General features: G+C 34.1%; 2 protein-coding genes across 6 annotated transcripts in view; one reads left to right on the top strand and one right to left on the bottom strand.

Annotated features, from left to right (window-relative positions):
* Positions 1 to 20,483, top strand: part of LOC143068832 (complement C1q tumor necrosis factor-related protein 3-like) — a 59,464-nt gene extending 38,981 nt beyond the window's left edge. For 2 of the 5 annotated variants that reach the window (XM_076243153.1, XM_076243157.1), the window contains 2 exons: positions 19,120 to 19,179; positions 20,043 to 20,483. In XM_076243153.1, the coding sequence (XP_076099268.1) occupies positions 19,120 to 19,179; positions 20,043 to 20,461 (479 nt within the window). In that variant the 3' untranslated portion in view covers positions 20,462 to 20,483. Of the gene's footprint in view, positions 1 to 1,797; positions 2,245 to 18,844; positions 18,994 to 19,119; positions 19,180 to 20,042 lie in introns of those variants that run through there. The other 3 variants (XM_076243154.1, XM_076243158.1, XM_076243155.1) reach the window with 3 other exon arrangements.
* LOC143069827 (uncharacterized) lies at positions 5,415 to 12,511 on the bottom strand. The gene is made up of 5 exons (XM_076244631.1): positions 12,504 to 12,511; positions 11,022 to 11,198; positions 10,701 to 10,767; positions 7,756 to 7,925; positions 5,415 to 6,534 (listed from the first exon to the last, which is right to left on the bottom strand). Exons 1-5 carry the CDS (start codon positions 12,509 to 12,511, stop codon positions 6,399 to 6,401), a joined length of 558 nt encoding a protein of 185 aa, XP_076100746.1. The 3' UTR covers positions 5,415 to 6,398.
* Positions 20,484 to 26,459: the final 5,976 nt, after the last annotated feature.

Genomic DNA, 26,459 nt, shown 5'->3' with positions numbered 1-26,459 from the left:
TATGCCTGGAATAAGAAAATCCTTAGTTTTTCGAAAAATTTAAACTTTTGTTAACAGGAAATTTATAAAAAAAAATGACCACATTATTGATATTCATGTCAACACCGAAGTGTTGACTACTGGGCTGATGATACCCTCGGGGACGAAACGTCCACCAGCAGTGGCATCGACCAAGTGGTGTAAATAGTTATCAAAGGTACCAGGATTATAATTTAGTACGCCAGACGCGCGTTTCGTCTACATAAGACTCATCAGTGACGCTCATATCAAAATATTTATAAAGCCAAACAATTACAAAGTTGAAGAGCATTGAGGATCCAAAATTCCAAAACGTTGTGCCAAATACGGCTAATGAAATCTATGCCTGGAATAAGAAAATCCTTAGTTTTTCGAAAAATTTAAACTTTTGTTAACAGGAAATTTATAAAAAAAAAAAAATGACCACATTATTGATATTCATGTCAACACCGAAGTGCAGTTGATCTATTTACAGATGTGAATACATACTCAAATTTGCTAAAACTTTTTTACGGTATATTTAATATTACCATAAAGCGCGGAGGTTTGGCTAGCCACAAAACCAGATTCAATCCACCATTTTTTTTCTTAAAATGTCTTGTACCAAGTCATGAATATGGCAGTTTTTATCTAATTATTCGTTTCTATGTATGTTAAGGGGGCTCCTGGGTATAAATCAATTTTTTTTTCTAATATAGGATTTCGCTATATTTTTTTATAAATGAACTTTATCATATATTTAAAAGAAAAATGAAATAAAAAAATGGGGTCACCGTTCATTTAAGCCCAAAATCTGCCTCCGGAAGAAGCATACATTTTTGTTAATGTCCTTTTTTTCTGTTGAACTAATAGGAGAAATAGAGGTAATATCGAAATAAAAAAATAACCTAATTACAGAAATCGCTTAAATTTTACAATTATTTAGTTTATGTACAGCTTATATGAAAACAATAATAAAAAATATAGGTCACCGATGAGTTAAAAAAAGATATTTCAAATTTAATGCCAAAAAATGGCATGTTTGCACCAAAGGGAGATAATTTGAGCTTTTTCAATGATATAAACATTTTAAAAGTCATCTGGGGCCAAACCGAATCGGTTTTTTGGGTTGATTTTTTTACCATAACATAAAGTAATAACTAATAGTGTAATAAATAAAATTTGTAATGAAAAAATAAAGGTTCAATTTTTTGCTGAAATTTTTGTACCCACGAGCCACCTTAAGATGTTTTTTTTTTTTTTTTTTTTTTTTTTTGCACCTATGTGCTCTGATATTTCGTTTTTTTCCTCTTATAGCTGATATGTTCCCCCCGGTTTTAGTTTGAAACCCGGATTTGTTTTTCTCTCAAACGACTAATGACTTTTGAACAGCGGTATATTACTGTTGCAATTAGGATATGCCGATAGGACACAGCCTTCTGGATTAAGCACAGTAGTACAAATACTATACAACTCCATACCGATAATTTACAATTATTTACACTTGCCTGCTTAATTAACCTTAAATTGTAACTGTTCTTTAGCAATTTGATTTCACTGGAAATTGTGAATTTGAAACAAAGATACTACTTAACTTACAAACGATGCATAGGTAACCGTATACATTAAACCAATGATCTACTATATATATATATGACGGTACAGTACAAGTCTGTAATCAATCTATACTAAATCTACAAATTATCTAAATTATCCGGCTTTGTTATTTTATTATTTCATTAAATTTTCTGTTTAGCAACGGTCACGTTTATTGTATGATCATTAACTTATTGTTCTTAGCAGAACCGTCTACATGTAATTGCAAGAAGATTGTGATTGCTTTCACGGCTTCATTGTCAACTACAAAAGCCATTGCCATTGGCTCCCATGCTGTTGTTAAGTTTGATAGAGTTTGGACCAATGAGGGAAAAGGATATGACCCATATTCTGGAATTTTCATAGCACCAATGAAAGGATTCTATCAAATATCTGCAACAACAATGTCTCCAAGAGGAAAATACTTCCATTCGTATCTTATGAAAAATAATGAAACAACTGTCGGAATGTACCCTGGAGCTGGCTATCATACAGGTTCAGCCAACATTGTACTACAACTTATGAAAGGAGACCGTGTGTACATAAAACATCGAAGCGGCACAGAGGAAATATACAGTGATGGCGCTCATTGGAACATGTTTTCTGGTTTCCTGATTTCTTAATAAATTATGCAGCATGCATTCTGTTAAATTTTATCTTATATATTCCTGTTGATTGGTGAACTGTTATGTTGCATAGACAAAAAAAAATTCTTAAATGCTTGATTACGTTATACTTATCAGGTTGAATCCACCATTTTCTACATTTGAAAATGCCTGTACCAAGTCAGGAATATGCCAGTTGTATCTTGGGATTATCCCAAATTCATGTATTTGGTTTTGATGTTATATTTGTTATTCTCATAGGATTTTGTCTAATGCTTAGTCCGTTTCTGTGTGTGTTACATTTTAATGTTGTGTAGCTGTTCTCCTCTTATATTTAATGCGTTTCCCTCAGTTTTAGTTTGTTGCCCCGATTTTGTTTTTTGTCCATGGATTTATGAGTTTTTAACAGCGGTATACTACTGTTGCCTTTATTTGTTCATTCATTTAATGTGTGTTTTCATTTGATTAGGGACTTTCCGCATTGAATTTTCCTCGGAATTCAGTATTTTTGTGATTTGACTTTTTATATTTTTGCACCAAGAAAAGTGAAAAATTCATGTGATTGAAGAGTTGTTTCTTAACAGTATTCGTTCATTGCAAACTTTCCTTAAAATGGAATTCTTGTCTATAAAAGAGGGGTGAAAGATACAAGTGGCACAGATAAAAAAACTGACAATGTTATGGCTAAAGAAGAAAAAGACAAACAGAAGTACACAAGACAAAACATAAACAAGATGCACACACAAAATGTCTCGCCTTCTTTACTAACCATTGATATTATGTTCATAGTCCTAAATATAAAGCTTTATATTACAACTGTCACATAAACTTAACCAAGAAAACTAAACATTGACCAATGAACCATCAAAATGAGGTCAGATGAACCATGCCAGGCAGGCATGTACAGCTAACAATTCTTCCATACAACAAAGATAATTGACCTATTGCATATAGTTTAAGAAAAATAGACCAAAACACAAAAACTTAGCACTAAGCAATGAACCGTAAAAATAAGGTCAAGGTCAAGTAAAACCTGTACCACTGACAAATAGATCATAAAATATTTCCATACACCAAATATAGTTGACCTATTGCAATTAGTATTAGAAAAAAAGACCAAAACTCAAAAACTTTACTTTAACCACTGAACCATGAAAATGAGGTCAAGGTCATTTGACACCTGCCAGCTAGACATGTATATCTTTCAATCATTCCATACACCAAATATAGTAGACCTATTGCATACAGTATAAGAAAAACAGATCAAAATACAAAAACTTAACTTTAATCACTGAACCATGAAAATAAGGTCAAGGTCAGATGACACCTGCCAGTTGGACATGTACACCTTACAGTCCTTCCATACACCGAATATACTAGACCTATTGCTTATAGTATCTCAGATATGGACTTAAACACCAAAACTTAACCTTGTTCACTGATCCATGAAATGAGGTCGAGGTTAAGTGAAAACTGTCTGGCGGGCATGAGGACCTTGCAAGGTACACACATACCAAATATATTTATCCTATTACTTATAATAAGAGAGAATTTAACATAACTTTTTTTTCAAGTAGTCACTGAACCATCAAAATGAGGTCAAGGACATTGGACATGTGACTGACGGAAACTTTGTAACATGAGGCATCCATATACAAAGTATGAAGCAACCAGGAGGTCTTCCACCTTCTTAAATATAAAGCTTTTAAGAAGTTAGCTAACACCGCCACTGCCGGATCACTATCCCTGTCGAGCTTTCTGCAACTTTTCCACAAAAACTAGACTAAGCAACACAAAACCCACCAGAAACTGGGGATAATCTCAGGTAATCCGTCAGGGTAAGCAGATCCTGCTCCACATTTGGCACATTTGCAAGAATACAACATGCCAGAAAACTATTTTCAACAAATCTAAAACCCAACAAATAATTTAAATGATAATGAAATAAAACAAAATCCGTGAATCATAAGTTAGATGATACCAACAGTGATCACAATAGCCCTGAAGAATAGTACGTTTTTTTTTTACTTTTCTGTTATAAATTCAATATTATATATTAAATTCTTCATATAACACTAGAGCAGGAAAAGACAGCTGTGTGGAGGTAGTATAAATCTTCAAGTTTATATTTTAAAATACGGCATTATATTCTTTAAATAACTTATTTAGTGTGTTCTACATTTTTTTTTTTGCTTTCAACTAGATTTCATTTTTTTTAAAGAAATAAGAATAACCAAATAAATAGTTATGTTAAAGACTGACAGGAAGAATAAGCACCCTTTTCATGCAAAAGTATTGACTATGAAACTGGAAAATACTAGTCACAAAATTTAAAAAAACCTCCAGGAATTCTGATAAAAAACAACTCTCTTTTAGTTTTTGTCATAAGGCTGCTGTCTCATTGACTGCATTTTTTTACCAGGATGGTCTAGTGCTGGCATAGAGTTTGTGATCAATGAGACTGTCATCAAAGTGAGAGGGTTAGCGCTATAAAACCAGGTTTAATCCACCATTTTCTACATTTGAAAATGCCTGTACCAAGTCAGGAATATGACAGTTCTTGTCCCTTCGTTTTTGATGCGTTTTGTTATTTGATTTTGCCATGTGATTATGGACTTTCCGAATTGATTTTCCTCTAAGTTCATTTTTTTTGTGATTTTACTTTTTCCATTCTGGTTGAACTAAAGACCTTTAACGTTTATTCGCTTCTTCTCTGTTAAGCACAAAGAATTAAAGAGTAAGAGCAAAGACTGTTTTTGCATTATACAGTCAGAATAATATGTCACATCTTCCTGTAGACAGTTACCTTGTGAACTAGCACCTAAAAAATCTGGCTAGTAAAACTAAAAAAGATTTGGTAGTAGTGCCAATGAGACAACACTCCATCCAAGTCAAAATTTGTAAAAGTAAACCATTATAGGTCAAAGTGCAGTCTTCAACACGGAGCCTTGGCTCACATCAAACAGAATGTTGGCTTTATATATAGCAGGGTTGATATTCATATGGCATTTTCAAATCTGTTCTCCTCCTGAATATGTCTTTTATTTGCCATTAGTTGTTAGCCATTCATCATCATTATTGAAGCTCATCATGAAATGCCAAAATTGTGATAAACTGTAAATTTTGTGAATGCATTATTCTATTTTAAACGTTTTAATTATACATTTGCCCTACAAATATAGAATATATAATACTTTGTTTAGGAAATTAAGAAAATTTATTTGATACTTTTATTTAATTTCCATGAAATTGAAAGTTCCTTTCCAAGAACTTGATACAAAAAAACAAATGATTGCTAAAACATGAAAGACAGAGTTAAACTCTTGAGAATACTTTTTTGACATTTTTTTTTTATCTTTCAACAATGTTATCATTTAACAAAACAATCCATACATATTTTCCTTAATATGCATTTAAACAAAAAAAACTGACAAAATTTAACTTTAAATTCAAAATGACATCAAAAAGAAATAAGATAATTCATTTCCCATACAATTTCCCACATGGTTGAAATTATAATTCTTTAACAGAATAGCAATGGAAATGAAAAATTGACAATCCCATATATCAAAACTTCCCTCAAAATGATACCAATGAGTATTCTCTAATATATAAAACATTTATCATCAATTGTTTCACATACACTTTCATGTATGGAGTTAAGATTATATACAGATGTCTTTGTTTATGACTAGAGTAATAAAAATAGAAAAAATATAAACATATTAAAACATGAACAAACAACTATCTTAGACCTTGATATCATCTGCAAAGGAATTTAAGTAAAACTTTTACAGTAGTTTTCAGAAATCTGTTGGATTATACATCGATTTTTGCTCCTATAACTCTATATAGTTATACTTATGAATTAAAACTCAACAGAATTTATTTCTTTCCCTCCATTTCAATTATGTAAAACAAAAAGCCCCTCTGCTACAGTGAATTTAAAATATTCAACAGTTAATTGGTGCTTCATCATTGATTGACCAATTTCTTTCACACAACGGAACCTTTGAATTCAACAAGTTTCTGTATCACAATCTGAACAATTTTGTCCTCCAAAATAAGATCATCCCTTCCACAAGGTCACTGAGACCTTAGACTGAACATAATCATTGAAGCTAAGCAGGAATGTTCGTACTTTTTAAATCATCATAGTGATTTCTGTTCGTGGTACATTACAGAACTTGAGAATATTGTTCAGTAATCTTCTTTCTGGTACAAAGCTGCCACTTTTTCTTGATGTCTGCGTGTCTCTATGTGTATTGCTAACAGCTGTGGTGTGTGCCATGTCATTTCACATATCTCACACGTGATAGGTTCTCTCTTTGTGAAGCTGAAAATAAAAAGCATGGTAAGGTTCAAATTATCCATTTCATTGTTAATTTAAAAAGTTGATTAGTTGATGTTTGCTTAACTTCCAGTGGCAAATATTTCAGGAATTTTCAGAATATAAATACATAAAAAAGTAACTATATGTTCAGTAAAATGTAATGAAAGAACAGACTGAAATGAAAACTGTTATTTGTTTTATAAGACCTGCTTCAATAAAATGGTAATGTATATATATCCTGTTGTTTTTGTTGATCTTTTCCATAATGCTCAGAAAACACACAGATCCAAACTATTTTAATAAACAATTTTTTTCTGCTGTTTTGTTGTGTGTTCCACTGATTTTTTGCTTGAAATTACAGTGGTTCGTTAATTTTACATGGATTCAGGTAAAATTGATTTTTTTTTTGCAAATATTTAACTTCATGGTTTTGTCAAATTTTGCAAACAAGCTTATTTTGACTTCCTTGAACATTTGAATTAGTGGTTTTTCTAAAGACTATTTATTTGGCGTTAATATTGATTCACTTATAGGGTCTTTGCATCGGAACTAAACACATTTATTCAAAAACCAGTTGTTGGCATGACACGGGTTATGTTCTTCTCATATATGTTATGATGGTATGATACTAAACCCCTAACGGGAAGGATTGTGCCTGATGTTCATATGATGAAATCATAATCTTTCAGTCAGTTTAATTGAAGTCTGGAGCTGGCATGTCAGTTAACTGCTAGTAGTCTGTTGTTATTTATGTATTATTGTCATTTTGTTTATTTTCTTTGGTTACATCTTCTGACATCAGACTCGGACTTCTCTTGAACTGAATTTTAATGTGCGTATTGTTATGCGTTTACTTTTCTACATTGGCTAGAGGTATAGGGGGAGGGTTGAGATCTCACAAACATGTTTAACCCCGCCGCATTTTTGCGCCTGTCCCAAGTCAGGAGCCTCTGGCCTTTGTTAGTCTTGTATTATTTTAATTTTAGTTTCTTGTGTACAATTTGGAAATTAGTATGGCGTTCATTATCACTGAACTAGTATATATTTGTTTAGGGGCCAGTTGAAGGACGCCTCCGGGTGCGGGAATTTCTCGCTACATTGAAGACCTGTTGGTGACCTTCTGCTGTTGTTTTTTTCTATGGTCGGGTTGTTGTCTCTTTGGCACATTCCTCATTTCCATTCTCAATTTTATTGCTTATAATTAAACACAAGAAATCAACTCACTCTTTTGAAGCCTTTTTCAACCATTGTGCATGTTCTTTCAAATACTCAGGACTTGCTTTATCCACATAGACCTCTTCTTCTAACATTTGGGCTTTGTGTAGGTTAAGGAGATGTGGGGCATCAGCAGGAGTTCCTTCTAATGACGTCTCGATCAAATCATCGGGATCCACCTACAAATATTTATATATTGATTAATTCTGTACATCACTTCAGATCCAACAGCAATATCTAGTCAAGAGCACAATAGTTATGGCAAACAAATTCAATTTTCATGTCAAACCAAAGGGCCAAGATTTGTCTGTAATATTTATTTTTTATATTTTGACAAAAGCTGAACACTCCTCTATCTTTTGGTGGTACTAAATACATTACTGCATACATAAAACACTTGAATAACTTAATTTAAGATAAGTTCATGTAAATTTTCTAATTAAAATATGAAAACTATAAACTTCAATTTTTAGTGAGGTGTAAATGTTTGCTTAGTGTTGAAGGCTTCCCTGAGACTTTGGTATGATAAGCGGCACAAAAGGGGTGTTCCTTTTGCTCTTGGCTTTGTAAGATGCAATTAGGGATTTTGTTGCAAGAAGTGGTGATAGTTCAATATGGTTTCTTAATCAAACTAAATAAATGCAATATTATGTTTCACTTCATTCTGTGGAGTATTATCATAAGGGGTCTCTTTTCTCTTTTTATTATTATGAATTTTGGAACTAAAATCTAAAAAAAAAAGACCTTTATTTATTGATATATAGTAGAGTGTTCTAAACAGCTGTCTTACTAACAAATGCCCAATACTGTACTTTTAATTGCATTTTGAAGCCAATAGAGACATGTACTATAAACATAAGACTTATTTATTGGGTGTAAAGCTTTAAAATATAACAACAAATTTTTTTATTTGTCAATCAAGACGCCCCGAGGAGCAGTTCAATTACAGTTTAAATTAAAGTGAACAAATAATTGTGGTGATTTTTTTTCTTTCATTGAACTATTTGAAACTACAATACATGACAATAAAACTATTTAATAGAAGTGAGACAACAAACACAGTATATATTCTCAAAGATAATTAATAGTTATCCGACGAGGACGCGGTGTGTCAGTGTAAGATCAACCCGATGGCCGAAAGCCAGAGGGTGATCTAACACTGACGCACCAAGTCCGAATGGGATAACTATTTTACATCCCAGCTGTTTAAGATTAGACGAAAAACCATTTACAATTCATAAAATCTAGGTGCGAACACCACATAACCATTATAATATACTTTATATATCACTGTATGATGTATACCCTTAATGACCCCCGAACACGATGAGTAGATATCAAATAATGTCAACTCACCCCACTGGCCAATCGGCCCACACTATATCGCCACTTTATAAAAAAAAAAATGCCCCACTCTTGTTAACCGACTCGCTCAATTTGAAAAAGTGTAAAATCAAATTGAAGTATCAGTCTGACAACTCACTTATTAACGAAAAGGGTTTGAACCCCACTGAATACAGGTCTGTCAATTCGCCCCACTTATAAAAATATCTTGCTTCCTTGAATTATGTTACATTACTGATAGTTGGTATCCAGTCGTCCTGGTGTAGTGGAATGTGTCGTGGCTTGATATGCTAAAGGTCTTGAGTTCGAACCCCAGCATATGCACTGGATTTTTTCGACGTGAATTTGGATAGATTGTCTTTTCCGTATAATTAATTATAAGTTTTATAGTGGATTTGGCATTCCCGCCAAAATGTTACAGAACAAAGGAAAGCATGCATAAAAAAGAAACTCAAACTGGGGTGATCTGGAAGGTGTGATCCGGCTCAGATCACCCCTGTTAGAACAAAGGAGCTGGGATGTAATATATGATATGGTTCATTGTAAATATTGTTAGGTTGCCTCAAAGAAACTAGATAACACACATAAGTCTTCATGTAGAAAATAAAATAATTACTGTTAAGTATTTACTTCAAGTGAACAACTTTCTAAATTTTATCATAAGTGAACACAAATCTTATGTTTTGCAAACAACCTGCAATATTAACTGAAATTTAACCATGAAATGTGATCATGTATAACTAAAATGACTGCAAGATGAATGAATGATCAACCTTGACTTTTACTCAGTACCTGAATACTATATCATATCATTTATGATTAACTGTGGTTTGGATAAAATGTATTTAAAATGGACTGGTCTCTCTGGAACATACCATTCCCAGTGTAATTCAACTAATCAAATAGAATGAGCTGTTTGGAATAGTCCAATTTTGCAGAAATATACCTGTCTTTTGAAAATGAACTTGACTTCTCTTATAGGGTTAACTATTTGAACCCCAATTTCACCTATTTCAAAATGAGATTTCCCAGTTTTATATAAAGTTATAGGGATATATATATATATGACCAAAATCCAGGGCGAAATAATGAGATGTTTATGTTTATGAAAGCAAGAATGGTGCATTTTGTGATTGTGTTAATTGATGAAATGTCACAGGAAATATTAATCATGCAACAAATTTGTTCAAATCTACTTTAAAATTTACAAAAAAAGCTTATTCATTAAAAAATCTTTACAATGTAATCAAAACTTGTTGATTTACATTATTGGACAAACTTTAATTAACAACGGGTTTGCACATGGGGATCAGTATATTTATAGTCTACATTATAAGCACTGTAATGCAGCCCTTTTTTTATGTGAACAAGTAAGCTAAAATGTTAGTACTTATTATGACCATGTGTTAGATACGCCTCACAATAATAATGTGACTTTGTAAATGATTGACAACATCAGATATAAAACTTTTGATATGAATCATAAAACGCAGGAAAAAATGAATCCTTTGAAGCAACTTTTAAACAACATTACACAAGGAGCACAGTTGCATCCTTTTGGAAACAACAGATATATAGGGTATAAAAACAATTCATCACCAGTAACATACCTGATTCCAGGAATATGGGTTGTTGTAATTTACAGGATCAACACGCTCTCGTTTCTTGTATACAACTCTAAAAAAAATAATAATATAAATTATATAACACCTTTTAGCTCTAATTGCTACATATGTCGTACTTGATGGAGAAACATTTAGGGTCAGTTTGACTTGGCTTATGGGGGATGTCATGGATTTTTATTACACAGCTTTCTTTCAACATATGTAACCAAAAGAAACCACTGAGTCTTAAAGGAATACTGGTAGCATATGTAAGTATAAATCTTTAGAAATAAGTAAAGAAAGACAAATAAAGAAAATTTGACTTACTCCAAAAGTTTTTTCCTTGCTGCTTCCTGTATTTTATAGATAGCATCAGGTCCCCATGCTGATACCTTCTCTTCATTACCAATAGCCAGGTTTATGGTTGATCTTACACCATTTATCTGAAATTGTACATAATCATTTTTTTTTTTAATTTTTACTAAAATGTTTTTTCTTGTGTTTCTATAAATGTTGAAAAAGCAAAACATATAACAAAGTAGCAGAATGATAAGAGAGCCAAGTTTGACTGCTCCTGTGATCGTTTCTTATTAAGCTTTTAAAAATGATATACCAGTACCTGAAAATACTATGTAAAGGCATGTACCTGTAAAACGTTTTTATCATCTCAATTCACATCACTGATAATCATGACTTTGTGTTCACAACATATGTGGTAAGGTTGGATTAAGATACCAACAATCAATTGTAACAATTTATATATTAAGGTGGTACCTAATACTACAGGGGCCGGTTGTTCAACTTGTCGTTAAGTCTAACGCTGTCGTTAAAATATGCTAACGCTTCGTTAAAATTTAACGTATGGTTAATCCTGTTGTTCATCTCTACGTTAGATTTAACGCAACGTTAAACTGTCTATAACTTCTATAAAATCTAACGCTGCTATAGACCTTCGTTAAATACTTAACGAAGTGTTTTAATTGATAAAATGGCTGCTCTGTTAATGGTACCTAGGCAAAGAAAAGAGAGAATCTTCAGAGGAATGGTTTCACATCTAAACAATTTGACTGACAATGAAATGAGGATAAGATATAGGTTTGGAAAAGACTCTATAGCCTACATATGCAATATTGTGGGAGATAAATTGAGAAGATCTACAGCAAAGGAAACTGCTCTAACAGTGGAGCAACAAGTATGCATAGCCTTGAGGTTTTATGCCTCTGGGTCATTTTTACAAGTAATTGGAGATACAATGGGCTACGACAAAGCAACTGTATCTAGAGCAGTGAATGGTGTTACCAATGCTTTAATTGATGTGAAAGACAACTTCATCCAGTGGCCAAAAGACATCAATTCTAAAAACAGGATGAAGTGTGGTTTCCACAGACAAATGAACTTCCCAAATGTTTTGGGGTGCATTGATTGCACACACATCAAGATACAAGGGCCATCAGAGGACGAGGCAGCTTTTGTCATCAGAAAGGGGTTCCATAGTGTGAACGTGCAGGCTGTGTGTGATTACGAAGGTACTTTTTTAGTTTGTTAATCTCATGTGTCTGATCTCCTCTTCGTCTGTTTATTTGTTTACCTTTGTTATTATCTCCCTTAAACTTTCTCGTCAGTAAGCCAACAATTCACCTACTGAAACTGGAATAAAACCTATTCATTCTTCAACACCCGATAGATCAAGTAGGAATTGCTACAAAAAAAAAAAAAAACAATACCACACCATTGAGAATACTAAATGTAAATTTTCAGTCTATAAAGACAAAACAATGCCAAGTTAAAAATCTTGTAGAGAGCACACACCCAGACATCGTAATTGGAACGGAAACTTGGATTGACTCCTCTATAAAGGATTCACAGATTTTTCCATCTGGCTATAAGATATACCGGAAAGATAGACAGCTATGTGGAGGGGGTGTACTTATTGCCATTAAAGATACATATATCAGTTCACCTGTTCCAGAGCTCGACACAGATTGTGAAATTATCTGGTGTAAAATAGAATTGGCTGGCCAGAAAAATATGTATATATCATCATTTTACAATCCAAAGACAGCAAATGAACCAGGATATTTGGAATACAAAAGAAGCATTGATCAAACAGCAAGTATTAAGAATTGCTTCATAGTTTCTGGTGGGGATTTCAACCTTCCGGGATGGGACTGGAAAGCAAAATGCCTAAAAGATAACACACAACATGTTGGAATACATCAAAGATTCGGAGATATACTGGATGATAATGGTCTCTTACAGATTGTTGAAGAACCAACAAGGCAGACAAACACACTTGACTTGCTAATAACAAATCATCCTAACAGTTTTACAAGGGTGGAAATACTTCCAGGAGTATCTGATCATGACATCGTCTTTGCTGAAATAAGTGTCATCCCTTCAAGAAAAAAGCAAGCAGCAAGAAAGATTCCTCTATACAGCAAAGCAAATTGGGATAAGATGAGGGAAGATATAAATAATATTAAGAATGAAATTGTAACAATGACAAACAGCAAAAGTAACATCAATGACATATGGTTAGTATTTACCAATAGACTGGAAATCAGCCAACGTCTGTCCAATCTTTAAAAAAGGCCAAAAATACAAAGCAGAGAACTACTGCCCTGTATCTTTAACGTGTATATCATGCAAAATCATGGAACACATAATTACCAGCAACATCATGGCTCACTCGGACAAATATAATATCCTACATCCTATGCAGCATGGGTTCCGCAAAAAATATCATGCGAAACTCAACTCATCGAATTCATAGATGATATCACGCAAAACCTGGACGAAGGAAAGCAAACTGATTGCTTAATCATGGACTTCTCCAAGGCTTTTGACAAAGTAAGCCATTCACTACTGATCCATAAACTACATAGATACGGGATTGATGGAAAAACCAACAGATGGATCCAGAGTTTCCTAAGTGGTAGACAACAGTCAGTAGTGGTTGAAGGTGTAAGCTCTGGCTTCATTGATGTAGAATCAGGTGTACCACAAGGTTCAGTCCTTGGACCAGCACTCTTCCTCTACTACATTAATGATATGCCAGAGGGGGTTCGATCTAGAACACGATTGTTTGCCGACGACACAATCATCTATCTAACAATAACATCAGATGCAGATACAACAACACTGCAAGAGGATCTGAACAAATTATCAGACTGGGAACAACGATGGCTCATGAAATTCAACGCAGACAAATGCAATGTCATGACCATCAGCAAGAAAAGAAATCCAATCTCAAAAGATTATATCCTTCATGGCCATGTACTGGAGAGAGTATCGGATGCAAAATATCTTGGAGTTACAATCAGCTCAGATTTAAATTGGAGTACTCATGTACATAACATCTGCCAAAAAGCAAATAAAACTATTGGGTTCTTAAAAAGAAATCTAAACATCAGTAACAAACAACTGAAAGAAAATGCATACAAGTCATTAGTCAGACCAACACTTGAATATGCAAGCGCAGTTTGGGACCCCCATCAACAGAACAACAAGAAAAAAATTGAGATGTTACAACGCAGAGGGGCTAGGTATGTTACCAACAAATACCGTAACACATCATCAGTAGACGCCATGATAAATCAACTCGAGTGGCAACAACTAGAAGAGAGGAGATCAACAACAAGGATGTGCATGATGTACAAAATAACTAACTGCCTAGTTAATATAGATGCAACATCTAGGCTTATTCCAACAAACCGAGCGTCAAGAACAACTCGGACTGGATGTTTCCAGGTTCCTCTTTGTAGAACGGATATAAGGAAAATGTCATTCTATCCAAAATCAATACGGGAATGGAATGCCTTACCACTTTCCACTATCACCGCCCCGAGTCTTGGATGCTTCAAGGCTCGGCTAACAAAATAGACACAAACACTTGTTTTTAATGAGCACCTGTATATAGGATTTTAACTTTCACAAAATGTAAATATAACTAAATTTATTTTCTTTGGACTTTCATGCGCAACACACAGTGGCAGAATAATCAGACAGTTGATTGCGGCCGCTTAACTGGAAGAAGAAGAAGAAGAAGAATTCGGCCCTCGATCTTATACGACCCAAATATTAAAGGTGATCGATCGACGATCGGGTCATTGTGTGCTATCTTTTCCAATAAGACAGCGCGCCTGTGACTCCAAACAGTGTGGTTATACGTGCCACTTATTTATATGTGCTATTTCTAATCTTTACAATGTTGATGAAGGAAAGCATAATATTAGTGTTGTATTTTTTCTGTAGGGGATCGGGTGTTTTTAAGCTCAAGATTTCAAAAATGACACTTTTCGGGATTTCGGGAATGACCCTTTCGGGATCCGGGAATTCTTTTTTCGAATTTCTGGATCTCGGGATTTTGTGTTTTAAAGCCCAGGATTTCTCGATCAGGAACCCCCACCCTAAAACTGAAGGAAACACATATTTTTTTCACTGAAAAAGATTTTGAACATTCATAAATAATAAAATTATTGGATATACCAATAGTTTCATTCATCTGTATGCATTTTTAGGGCCTCAATAAGCCTCAATGAAAATTAGAATAGTTCTTATTGAGTTACACTTTTTAATTGAAAAAAAATATCATTTTTAACTGGAGTCCCGATAAATTCCTTTACCCCCTCTTATTTGTCACAAGTAGCAATAGACTGAGTGACCTTTATTCAAGCTGCAGTTAACTGTAACATTCATTAGTACTCTTCATAGAATTAAATCAGTTTAATATTTTTTCAGGAAAATTTACCAATATATCTGCTAACTGGCCAGGGTCAACCCATGATTCCCACATCTTCAACACATCAAACCTATGTCACTACCTGGAGACAAACAACAGAGGACTTGCAGACGGTTTGATACTAGGAGACAGCGGGTATGCATGTCGCCCTTTTCTCATGACACCCTATCTAAATCCCAGAGAAAGACACCAGCAAAGATTTAATAGAGCACACTCCAGTACAAGATCCATTATTGAAAGGGCTTTTGGAATCTTAAAGAGAAGATTTCATGTTTTACACTCTGAGGTAAAAATAATTATAGAATACTTTAAAATATGATAACAAAAAGGTGGTTTGATTGCCAATGAGAATACTCCAAACTAGAAACCAAATTACTTGGAAGTTAACATCGATAGGTAACTGTACAGCCTTCAACAATGAGATAATCCTATATAGTGATGCATAGCTTAAATGGTTCATTAACCTCAGCAGTTTCATACAAAAAAATGCCCAAAAAATTTCAGCCATGAAGAAAAAAATATATTGAGTAAAAAGGGACACAAAAAAGAAACTAATTATAAAAAGGATACTAATTAGGGAGCTACCATTTATTGTTTGAGGGGGGGGGGGGGCTAGTATGAAAAATGCCTTTTTATTTTTCACACTTCCATCCTGCTTCTTTTTTTACTCGAAACTCTTGTCCTGACTTTTTTAAATTTCATACAAGCGACACTATCCCCATAAAAATTAAATGGAAGCTCTGAAAAACTAGAGACAATTGTTACAGAATGAGCCGCAGTTAATAGGGATTATAGTGAACCTGTTATTTACGTAACTATCGGTATTTTTTTTTTAGGATGCAGTGCAAATAATCATTAACATGGTATTTTTTTTTGTTAAAGTTGATATCTGCATGGGTAATTTTCCAGGAGACAATATTGTAGATGGGAATACACTTCTGAAACAGTTTTTTTTTTTTTTTAAATTGAAAGATATCTTCCTGCCCATAATTATGAAATTAAATTTCAGGTCAGAATGAAACCAGAAAAAGTCTGTCGAGTGTTTGGTGCTTGTGCTGTTCTACATAACATAGCTTTAACAAGGAATGAACCTTTGGAAGATGTTTGTGGTGTACATGTTCAGCAAGACCAGCCAGTGCAAGTTCCGAATTTTGAAGGAGAACAGGATGGTAGACACATTAGAGAGCATATCGCATGAGTTTTCTTCAACTGAAATACATGTTTAATACACAAGAGTCTTCATTTTTTCATCCAATATAAAATTGTGATAAATAATACAAGTTATGTTTTCTCAAAACACATGCATTCGACATGTTGAATTGAAGGCTTAGCAAATAATGAGTTCATAAATACACTTGCGGTAATATGAGTTATTGGCACTACGAAGTGTCGGTCGTCACGCTTTTTTAAACATCATCGATTGTTAATTGTACACTGAATGACATTTTACCCCAAGGCTTGATTAAGGTATATATTTAAAGTCATCCTTTGGAATTTGTTCGTGCAATCAGTGAAACCCTTGTCGCAAAATGGGTCTTCCATAGACTGTTGGGTGTGTAAATACGCCGGCACATCCGTATAATCTGATTGCGTTGTATGGATAAGTGTAACGCCATGCATATTACAAAATCGTGTGAGGGGTCTGATTATACATATTGTACTCTTTGTTAATTTGTTCTCATCATGAACATGCATGAAATATTTGCCACTGGATGTAAAGCAAACGATATGAACGAATATAAACATACCAAATAAATGCATAGCCAGAATTAAAACAAGAGTACACACGCTGAAATATCGCCTTCTTTACTAATCATTGATATTATGTGGATAGTCCTTAATATAAAATAGAATAGAATAGAATATTTTTATTCCCAAAATTACAGGGCCCATAAAGGGCATAAAATCAGATACAATTGATTTACATAATAAAGCTATATTACAACTGTCACATAAACTTAACATTAACCAAGAAGACTAAACATCGACCAATGAACCATGAAAATGAGGACAAAGTCAAATGACACTGCCAGTTGTACAGGAACACCTTACAGTCCTTCCATACACCCAATATACTATACCTATTGCTGATAGTATCTGAGATATGGACTTGACCACCAAAACTTAACCTTGTTCATTGATTCATTAAATGATGTCGAGGTCAAGTGAAAACTGTCTTGCAAAGAATTGTTAATTGATAAGAAAAATAAATATTTTAATTCATTAAAAGTTGAGAAAATGTTAGTGGAGTATTCTCTTTGTCTTGTTTCATTATTTCCAGCAACTCTATCTGAAGGTCTAATTTCCTCATCTCTTGTGTCTGCTTTGCCATTTCACCCTTCAAATACAGTACCTGAAATAAAAATGATACATGTAGATCCATATGATTATTTTAACATATATCTTTATATGTGTCTGTATACCTTACAACTCTTGTGGAATATACAGAAGTATTGCATGAAATTGAGATTTCCAGATAAAGTGTATGACCTGTTGGACCTATGCTTTGGCCAGCAGTTGGAAGACCATAAATTTAAAATATTTATATTAGAAGATTTTCATAAAGATGTTGATTTTGTGTAATTTAAGATCGATACACGGTCTCACATCATTGCCTATACCAGTGGTAGATCCAGAACTTTTTGTAAGCGGGTACTGACTGACCACAAAGGAGAGGGGATCGACCGGGCCCCTAGCCCCCTGGATCTGAATCTGTATGATACAAACTTATCGATAGGGACCCAAAAAGTCAACTTTTCTTTGTGTCGATAATTGATTTTTACCTTTTCATTTTCCCGAGTATAATGACAGCCTTGAAACTAACACCGAGCCATTCATCATAGAAAGAAGAAGAAGAAGAAGAAGAAGAAGAAGAAGAAGAAGAAGAAGAAGAAGAAGAAGAAGAAGAAGAAGAAGAAGAAGAAGAAGAAGAAGAAGACATTGTTAACAAAAATACACCTGAACTTTAATGACCCAGTCACTGATAACAATCACGTGACATATGCGATTTATCTAATAGCCCGGTACATCAGAGGGCCATGTCAAGTACGTGGGTGACAAACATGTCGGTTTCTTTATAATTTTATAATTTTTCTCTGATCGAACTTCTATCCTGGCTGGGGATGCTAATTTTGTATCAAGCAGAGTGTTCACTCTCCTTCTCATATAACCTCCTTGGTCATACCAATAATTATACGACCAAATTTTTTTCAATTTTTGCGGTCGTTTAAAAAATAACATAACGACCTAAGAGCTACGGTCCGCAGCTAGATTTAGAGAAGTATTTTTGTAACAAATTCTTGGAAAAAAAGTTTAGTTGCATGTCCTATATAATCAATCGAAATCATATATCATTTAATGATATACAAATAGAACAGCTTGCAGGGTTTCAGTTAAGTATTAATACAAGTTGAGACGCAGAGAAAACAACAACATCCAAAACATTTATTTGATAAAACAAGTCACTTCCCTTGAACACAATGTTTAGGACACTTATGATTGCTCTTATGATATGGGCACAGATAGTTAAAGTGGAGTCTGCCTGTGATACTCAACTTCGTAAGTATTTATTAAATCAGATTACTTTATTATCTATAGAAGAAAATATGAAATGAAATGTAAACATGTTCGAATAAATATATTTTTCTATAACAACGTTTAAATTTAATTATATATCTTTTTTAGAGAATGGACTCTTTCAAGATCTTCTAAATATGATGATGAAGATAAAGGGTTCTAGTTCTGGTATGTTCTTTCAATAGTATTTAGCATATTCATTTTCTATTTATATCAGCATTTTGCATACTAATCATAAACATTCAATAGCAGGTTTGGATACTTATTTCATGGTAAGCCCCTTAGTCGTGTTTCCTTGATTGAGATGTTCATAGAAATGTGTTGGTCCAATGTGTTTCAATTTGTAAACAAGCATCATTAGATATATATCATAATATTTAAATGCTTAATTGACAATTGTATTAAGCAAATTGAAATTCAAAAATGTGATTATGGACATGAAATGACTGTCCATTGAGTTTTCCTGATATGTAAGAGAGGCAAAAGGTACCAAAGGAACAATTGAACTCATAAGTCGAAAACAAACTGACAATGCCATGGAAAAAAGGAAAACAATCAAAAGACAAACAGTATAACCTAACATATCACAGAAAAACAAAAGACCACAACACAAAGCCCACAACAAATCAGGGTGATCTTAGGTGATTCGGAAGGGTAAGTAGATCCTCCACCACACGTGGCACCCGACGTGTTACTCATGCAAATACAAATTCTGGGATAAACCACACTTGAGGAAAAGCGTTCCAAGTTTTAATTTAACAGTTAACAACTCATTGAAAAGGCCAAAACAGGTTAACATAAAAAGGTATCGCCCCCCCCCCCTTCTGAAACATAGACACTACTTAAATGACAAATGGTGGCACGTGTAACAATTTACATCAAACCAATGATCTACTTTAAACATAACCTTACAGTTAAAATCTTTGATCAAACTAAACTCAATCCATGGATTATCTTTATTATATTATTTCATTTAACTTTCTGTTTTTAAAATGACACATGTGTTGTATGATAATTAACATATTTTTTAGCAGAACCGTCTACCTGTAGCTGCAAGAAGATTGTGATTGCTTTCACAGCTTCGCTGTCAGCAACAAAATCCATTGGCTCTGGTGCAGTTGTTCCGTTTGATAAAGTTTTGACCAATGAGGGGAAAGGATTTGACCCAAATACTGGAATTTTCACAGCACCAAGGAAAGGATTCTATCAAATATCTGCAACAACAATGTCTGCACATGGAGCATACTTCCATTCATATCTTATGAAAAATAATGAAAAAACTGTCGGAATGTACCCAGGACAAGGTCCTCAAACAGGTTCAGCTAACATTGTTATGAAATTAAAGAAAGAAGACCGTGTGTACATAAAGCATAGAAACGGCGACACCGAGAAAATTTATAGTGATCCTGATCATTGGAGCATGATTTCTGGATTCCTTATTTCTGAATAAAATATGAAGCAAGAATTCTATACATTTGATCTTACTAGTATATATCCATGTTGCGAGCTGTTCTGCTGCATAAACTGAAATAACAAATTACAGTTGTCATTATAAATTAAAAAAAAAAAGAATTTTGGGTATTATTGCCAATGACACCACTTTTTATAAGAAACTAGTGGTCTTGGTGACCAAGTGGTCTAAGTAGTTATACTACTGTAATCACTAGCCAGTTAACACTGATGTTGTGAGTTCGAATACCGCCCATGCGGGATTCTAATCTTAAATGACTAAGATTGTCAGTTTTCCTATCGAAGGTCGCTGGTTTTCTCCACTAATAAAAACTGACCACCACGAAATAGCCATAAAGTGGCGCCGCTTAAAAGTTGCGTTAAAACACCAACAGCCAATGTGTTAGAGACCAAAATATATATCTCCAAATTGTCATTTCATTTCTATTATGATTCGATTAAATATTTATGAAACTTATGTTTTTGTGGTGCAGGTAGAACTACATATTGAAACTAAATTTAAATGTTTTTACCTGTAAATACGTTTTAACTACTTTATTGATATTTATGCAAATAAAAATCGACTGCTGCTAATCTACGATAAGGATTCTAGACCACGAAAACTTAACATTGATCATTGATCAATAAAACGAAATCAGGATCAGGTGAACCATATGTTAAGAACTTGTATAAATCACATACACCATACATTTGGAATCTTTTATCATTTTTTTCATGGTTGAAAAATTCATGCGATTATAAGTTTTTTTTTCTCAGCAGTCTTATTTATTACAAACGAAAACAATGAAATTCTTGTTTAGAACCAGATATCTGTACTGTTCCTTCTCTTCAACTATCTAGGTGCCATCCCAATGTACCATTAGAACATTTAATGGCCGAAGGACAAAGTTCTACACAGCTTACATGTATAAACACAAAATACAACAACTAGATATAAGACGATGTGGTATAAGTGCCAATGAGACAACTCTCCATCCTAGTCATAATTTGTAAAAGTAAACAATTATAGGTCACAGTACGGGCTTCAACTCGGAGCCACTCAGTAGTGGACGTATTACGATGTATACCAACGGTTCTCCAAGATAGTGGAGGAATACTACAAAACAGAACAGAACAGAACTTGGCTCACACTGAAGAGCAAGCTATACAGGGCCCAAAAAATGACCAGTGTAAAACAAATCGAACAGGAAAACCAAGTCTAATCTATATAAAACCAGGTGCTCTGCAGGGCGCAGCTTTATACGACCGCAGAAGTCAAACCCTGAACAGTTAGGGCAAATATGGACACAACATCCCAGCTTGATACAGCTCTGAATTTGGATTGCGATCAAATTTTTGACATAATATGGGTTTCTGAGACAAAACAAATGTCAAGATCTTACAAATTTATTGCACAATATTGTGCAATTAAAGATTTCTTCTTTTAACTTTTCAAAAATTTAGATTTGAGAAATTTGAAAAAAAAACTAGAGGCTCTCAAGAGCCTGTATCGCTCACCTGATTCTACTTGGGTTTTTGACATCATATAAAAAATATAAAATTTGGCTAAATGTAACAACCCTTGGCCAGCACCTCATAAGGAAAGGAACATTCATGCTATGTTTGATTTCATTCAATTCAGTGGTTCTTTAGAAGAAGACTTTTGTATGCATTTCCCATAGGGTCCTATGTTCAACTAAGTCCCCCCCACTGGCGGCCATCTTGGATGTTGCAATGACAACAAAGTAACAACACTTGGTCAGCATCTCATTAGGAACATTCATGCTATGTTTGGTTTCATTCTATTCTGTGGTTCACTAAAAGAAGACATTTGTATGTATTTCCCATAGGGTCCTATGTTAAACTAAGTCCCCCACTGGCGGCCATCTTGGATGATGGATCAGCTACAAAGTAACAACACTTGGTCAGCATCTCATAAGGAACATTTATGCTATGTTTGGTTTCATTCCATTCAGTGGTTCTCTATAAAAAGAAACTTGTATGTATTCCCATAGGGTCCTATGTTAAACTAAGTCCCCCATTGGCGGCCATCTTGGACGTTGGAATGGCGAAAAAGTAACAACACTTGGTCAGTATCTCATTAGGAACATTCATGCTATGTTTGGTTTCATTTCATTCAGTGGTTCACTAAAAGAAGACATTTGTATGCATTTCCCATAGGGTCATATGTTAAACTAAGTCCCCCGCTGGCGGCCATCTTGGATGATGGATCGGCTACAAAGTAGCAACACTTGGTCAGCACCTCATACGGAACATTCATGCCATGTTTGGTTACATTCTATTCAGTGGTTCTCTAAAAGAAGACATTTGTATGTATTTCCCATAGGGTCCTATGTTAAACTAAGTCCCCCGTTGGCGTCTATCTTGGATGATGGATAGGCTACAAAGTAACAACACTTGGTCAGTATCTCATTAGGAACATTCATGCTATGTTTGGTTTCATTCCATTCAGTGGTTCTCTAAAAGAAGTCATTTGTATGCATTTCCCATAAGGTCCTATGTTAAACTAAGTCCCCTGCTGGCGGCCATCTTGGATAATGGATCGGCTACAAAGTAACAACACTTGGTCAGCACCTCATACGGAACATTCATGCCATGTTTGGTTTCATTCCATTCAGTGGTTCTCTAAAAGAAGACATTTGTATATATTTCCCATAGGGTCCTATGTTAAACTCTGTCCCCCGTTGGCGGCTATCTTGGATGATGGATAGGCTACAAAGTAACAACACTTGGTCAGTATCTCATTAGGAACATTCATGCTATGTTTGGTTTCATTCCATTCAGTGGTTCTCTAAAAGAAGTCATTTGTATGCATTTCCCATAGGGTCATATGTTAAACTAAGTCCCCTGCTGGCGGCCATCTTGGATGATGGATCGGCTACAAAGTAACAACACTTGGTCAACACCTCATAAGGAACATTCATTCGTCCGGACGCCAAGTGATGAGAAAAGCTAAAAATGAAAACAACTATCATCCCCCCCACTTTTTTTGCAATTAGTCCAAAACCTGACATTTCTTTATACATAGTAATAAGTATACAAGAGTGTACACGCTGAAATGTCTCGCCTTCTATACTAATCATTGATATTATGTTGACAGTCCTAAGTATAAAGCTTTATTACAACTGTCACATAAACTTAACATTAACCAAGATAACTAAACAAAGACCAATGAACCTTGCAAATGAGGTCAAGGTCAGATGAACCATGCCAGGCAGACATGTACAGCTAACAATGCTCCTATACAACATATATAGTTGACCTATTACTTATAGTTTCAGAAAATAGATCAAAACACAAAAACTTAACACTGTGCAATGAACCGTGAAAATGAGGTCACGGTTAAATAAAACCTGCTCGACTGACATAAAGATCATAAAATATTTCCATACACCAAATATAGTTGACCTATGGCATATAGCATCAGATAAAAAGACCAAAACTCAAAAACTTAACTTTTGACCACTGAACCATGAAAATGAGGTCAAGGTCACATGACATCTGCCCGCTAGACATGTACACTTAACAATCATTCCATACAACAAATATAGTAGACCTATTGCATATGGTATGAGAAAAACAAGACCAAAACACAAAAATTTAACTATAACCACTGAACCATGAAAATGAGGTCAAGGTCAGATGACACCTGCCAGTTGGACATGTACACCTTACAGTCCTTCCATACACCGAATATACTAGCCCTATTGCTTATAGTATCTGAGATATGGACTTGACCACCAAAACTTAACCTTGTTCACTGATCCATGAAATGAGGTCGAGGTCAAGTGAAAACTGTCTGACAGACACGAGGACCTTGCAAGGTACGCACATATCAAATATAGTTATCCTATTACTTATAATAAGAGAGAATTCAACATTACAAAAAATTTGAACTTTTTTTTCAAGTGGTCACTGAACCATGAAAATGAGGTCAAGGACATTGGACATGTGACTGACGGAAACTTCGTAACATGAAGCATCTATATACAAAGTATGAAGCATCCAGGTCTTCCATCTTCTAAAATATAAAGCTTTTAAGAAGTGAGCTAACGCCGCTGCCGCCGCCGGATCACTATCCCTATGTCGAGCTTTCTGCAACAAAAGTTGCAGGCTCGACAAAAATTAACCCCAAACTGATTCCAAGCCTTCCCTGTGTTATATGGAAACTTGTAGTACAATGTCAGAGAGATCCATACAGTTACACACAAGTTATTGTCTTGAAACTAGAAAAATGCGTTTTTGGCCCCTTATGGCCGTTAATTCCTAGACTGTTTGCCCAATAACCCCTTAAAGTAAATCCCAACCTTCTACTTATGGTATTAAACATTGTGGTACAATATCAGAACAATTGAAATACTAATACACAATTTTTTGTCCTGAAACTAGATAAATGCTGTTTTTGGCCCCTAAATCCTAAACCTTTGGGACCATACCCCCAAATCAATCCCAAGCTTCCTTCTGTTGTTATAAACATTGTTTTTTATTGATTTCTTTTGCCTTATTCAAAAGTTATTATCCGGACACAATCAGTCTTCGGACAACGCTGACAACGACGTAATACCAAAGATTTTTTAATTTTTGCGGTCGTATAAAAACGAGAAATGAGAAACACTTATGAACCAAATCAACAAACGACAACCACTGAACATCAGGTTCCTGACTTAGGATAGTTGCAAACAAATGCAGCGGGTTTAAACGTTTTAATAGGTACCAATCTTCACCCTTACCTGAACAAGAAAAGACCGCTTGATCTTAACCTGTTAGTGAAGAGATATTGTAAATGTGCTATGTCACTTCAAATAGAAACAAAAAGTATGCTAAATCTACAGAATCACATAGTTGCCAACCTTGAGCAATGAACAGAAAAAGTATATATATGAATCATGCCATGAAACAATGTTCAAATAATATCAATTACAAATGTAGGACATACATAAAATTTTAAAGTGTAAATTTCTACTCATATGTAGCGAGATCAGTGCAGATATTCGTTTGATGTGATTGAGCTTTTGATTGTGTCATTTGATAAGGGACTTTCCTTTTTGAATTTTCCTCGGGGTTCAGTATTTTTGTGATTTTATTTTTTTCTTCTTCACACAAATATACTTTTAAACAATGAAATAAACTGCTTAAATTAATGATAAATGTCAATTGTAAGTGAGGTTGTTTCATGAGCTGTGTGGATTAAAAAGTTTGAAATTTATTTATTCAGTTATGTCATATATATTATTTAAATGAGTTCTCTAATGTGTTACATATATTTTTTTGCTTCCATCCAGAATTCTTTTTAATGAAATAAGAATAACCAATAAATAGTTATGTTAAAGACTTACAGAAAGCATAAGCACCCTTTTCATGCACAAGTTGTGACTATGAACTGAAAAATACTAGTCACAGTTATCCCCTTTTTGTTTCCTAAAATAAAGGAACAGAAATTCTTAAAAAAATCATCTGTTTTTACTTTTTTCCATTTGAGTATCAAAGAGTAAGAGTAAAGACTGTTTAAGCTTTATATGGTCAGAATAATGTATCAGAGTGGGGTGACACATCTTCCTGCAGACAGTTATCTTGTGAACTAGCACCTTAAACATGTGGCTAATAGATTTAAGAAGATGTGGTACCAGTGCAGAGACGACTCTCCATCAAAGTCAAAATTTGTGAAAAGTAAACCATTACAGGTCGAAGTACAGTCTTCAACATGGAGACTTTGCTCACATCAAAAGCATGTCAGCTTTATATATAGCAGGGTTGATATTCATATGGCATTTTCAAATCTGTTCTCCTCCTGAATATGTATTTAATTTGCCATTAGTTGTTAGCCATTCATCATCATTATTGAAGCTCATCATGAAATATCAAAATTGTGATAAACTGTAATTTTTGTGAATGCATTATTCTATTTTAAATGTTTTAATAATACATTTGCCCTACAAATATAGAATATATAATACTTTGTTAAGGAAATTAAAAAAAAA

This window comes from Mytilus galloprovincialis, chromosome 3, assembly GCF_965363235.1.
Source record: "Mytilus galloprovincialis chromosome 3, xbMytGall1.hap1.1, whole genome shotgun sequence".
Taxonomy (NCBI): Eukaryota; Metazoa; Mollusca; class Bivalvia; order Mytilida; family Mytilidae; genus Mytilus; species Mytilus galloprovincialis.
Note: the sequence above shows the minus strand (reverse complement) of the source record. Positions and strands in the feature narration are given on the sequence as shown.

Excerpts from the sequence above, each read along its gene's own strand:
- LOC143069827 (XM_076244631.1), bottom strand. Across the intron at positions 7,926-10,700 it reads ACCCATATTCCTGGAATCAG|GTGGATCCCGATGATTTGAT; the intron begins GTATGTTACTGG and ends AAATATTTGTAG. Across the intron at positions 6,535-7,755 it reads TTGAAAAAGGCTTCAAAAGA|CTTCACAAAGAGAGAACCTA; the intron begins GTGAGTTGATTT and ends TTTTATTTTCAG.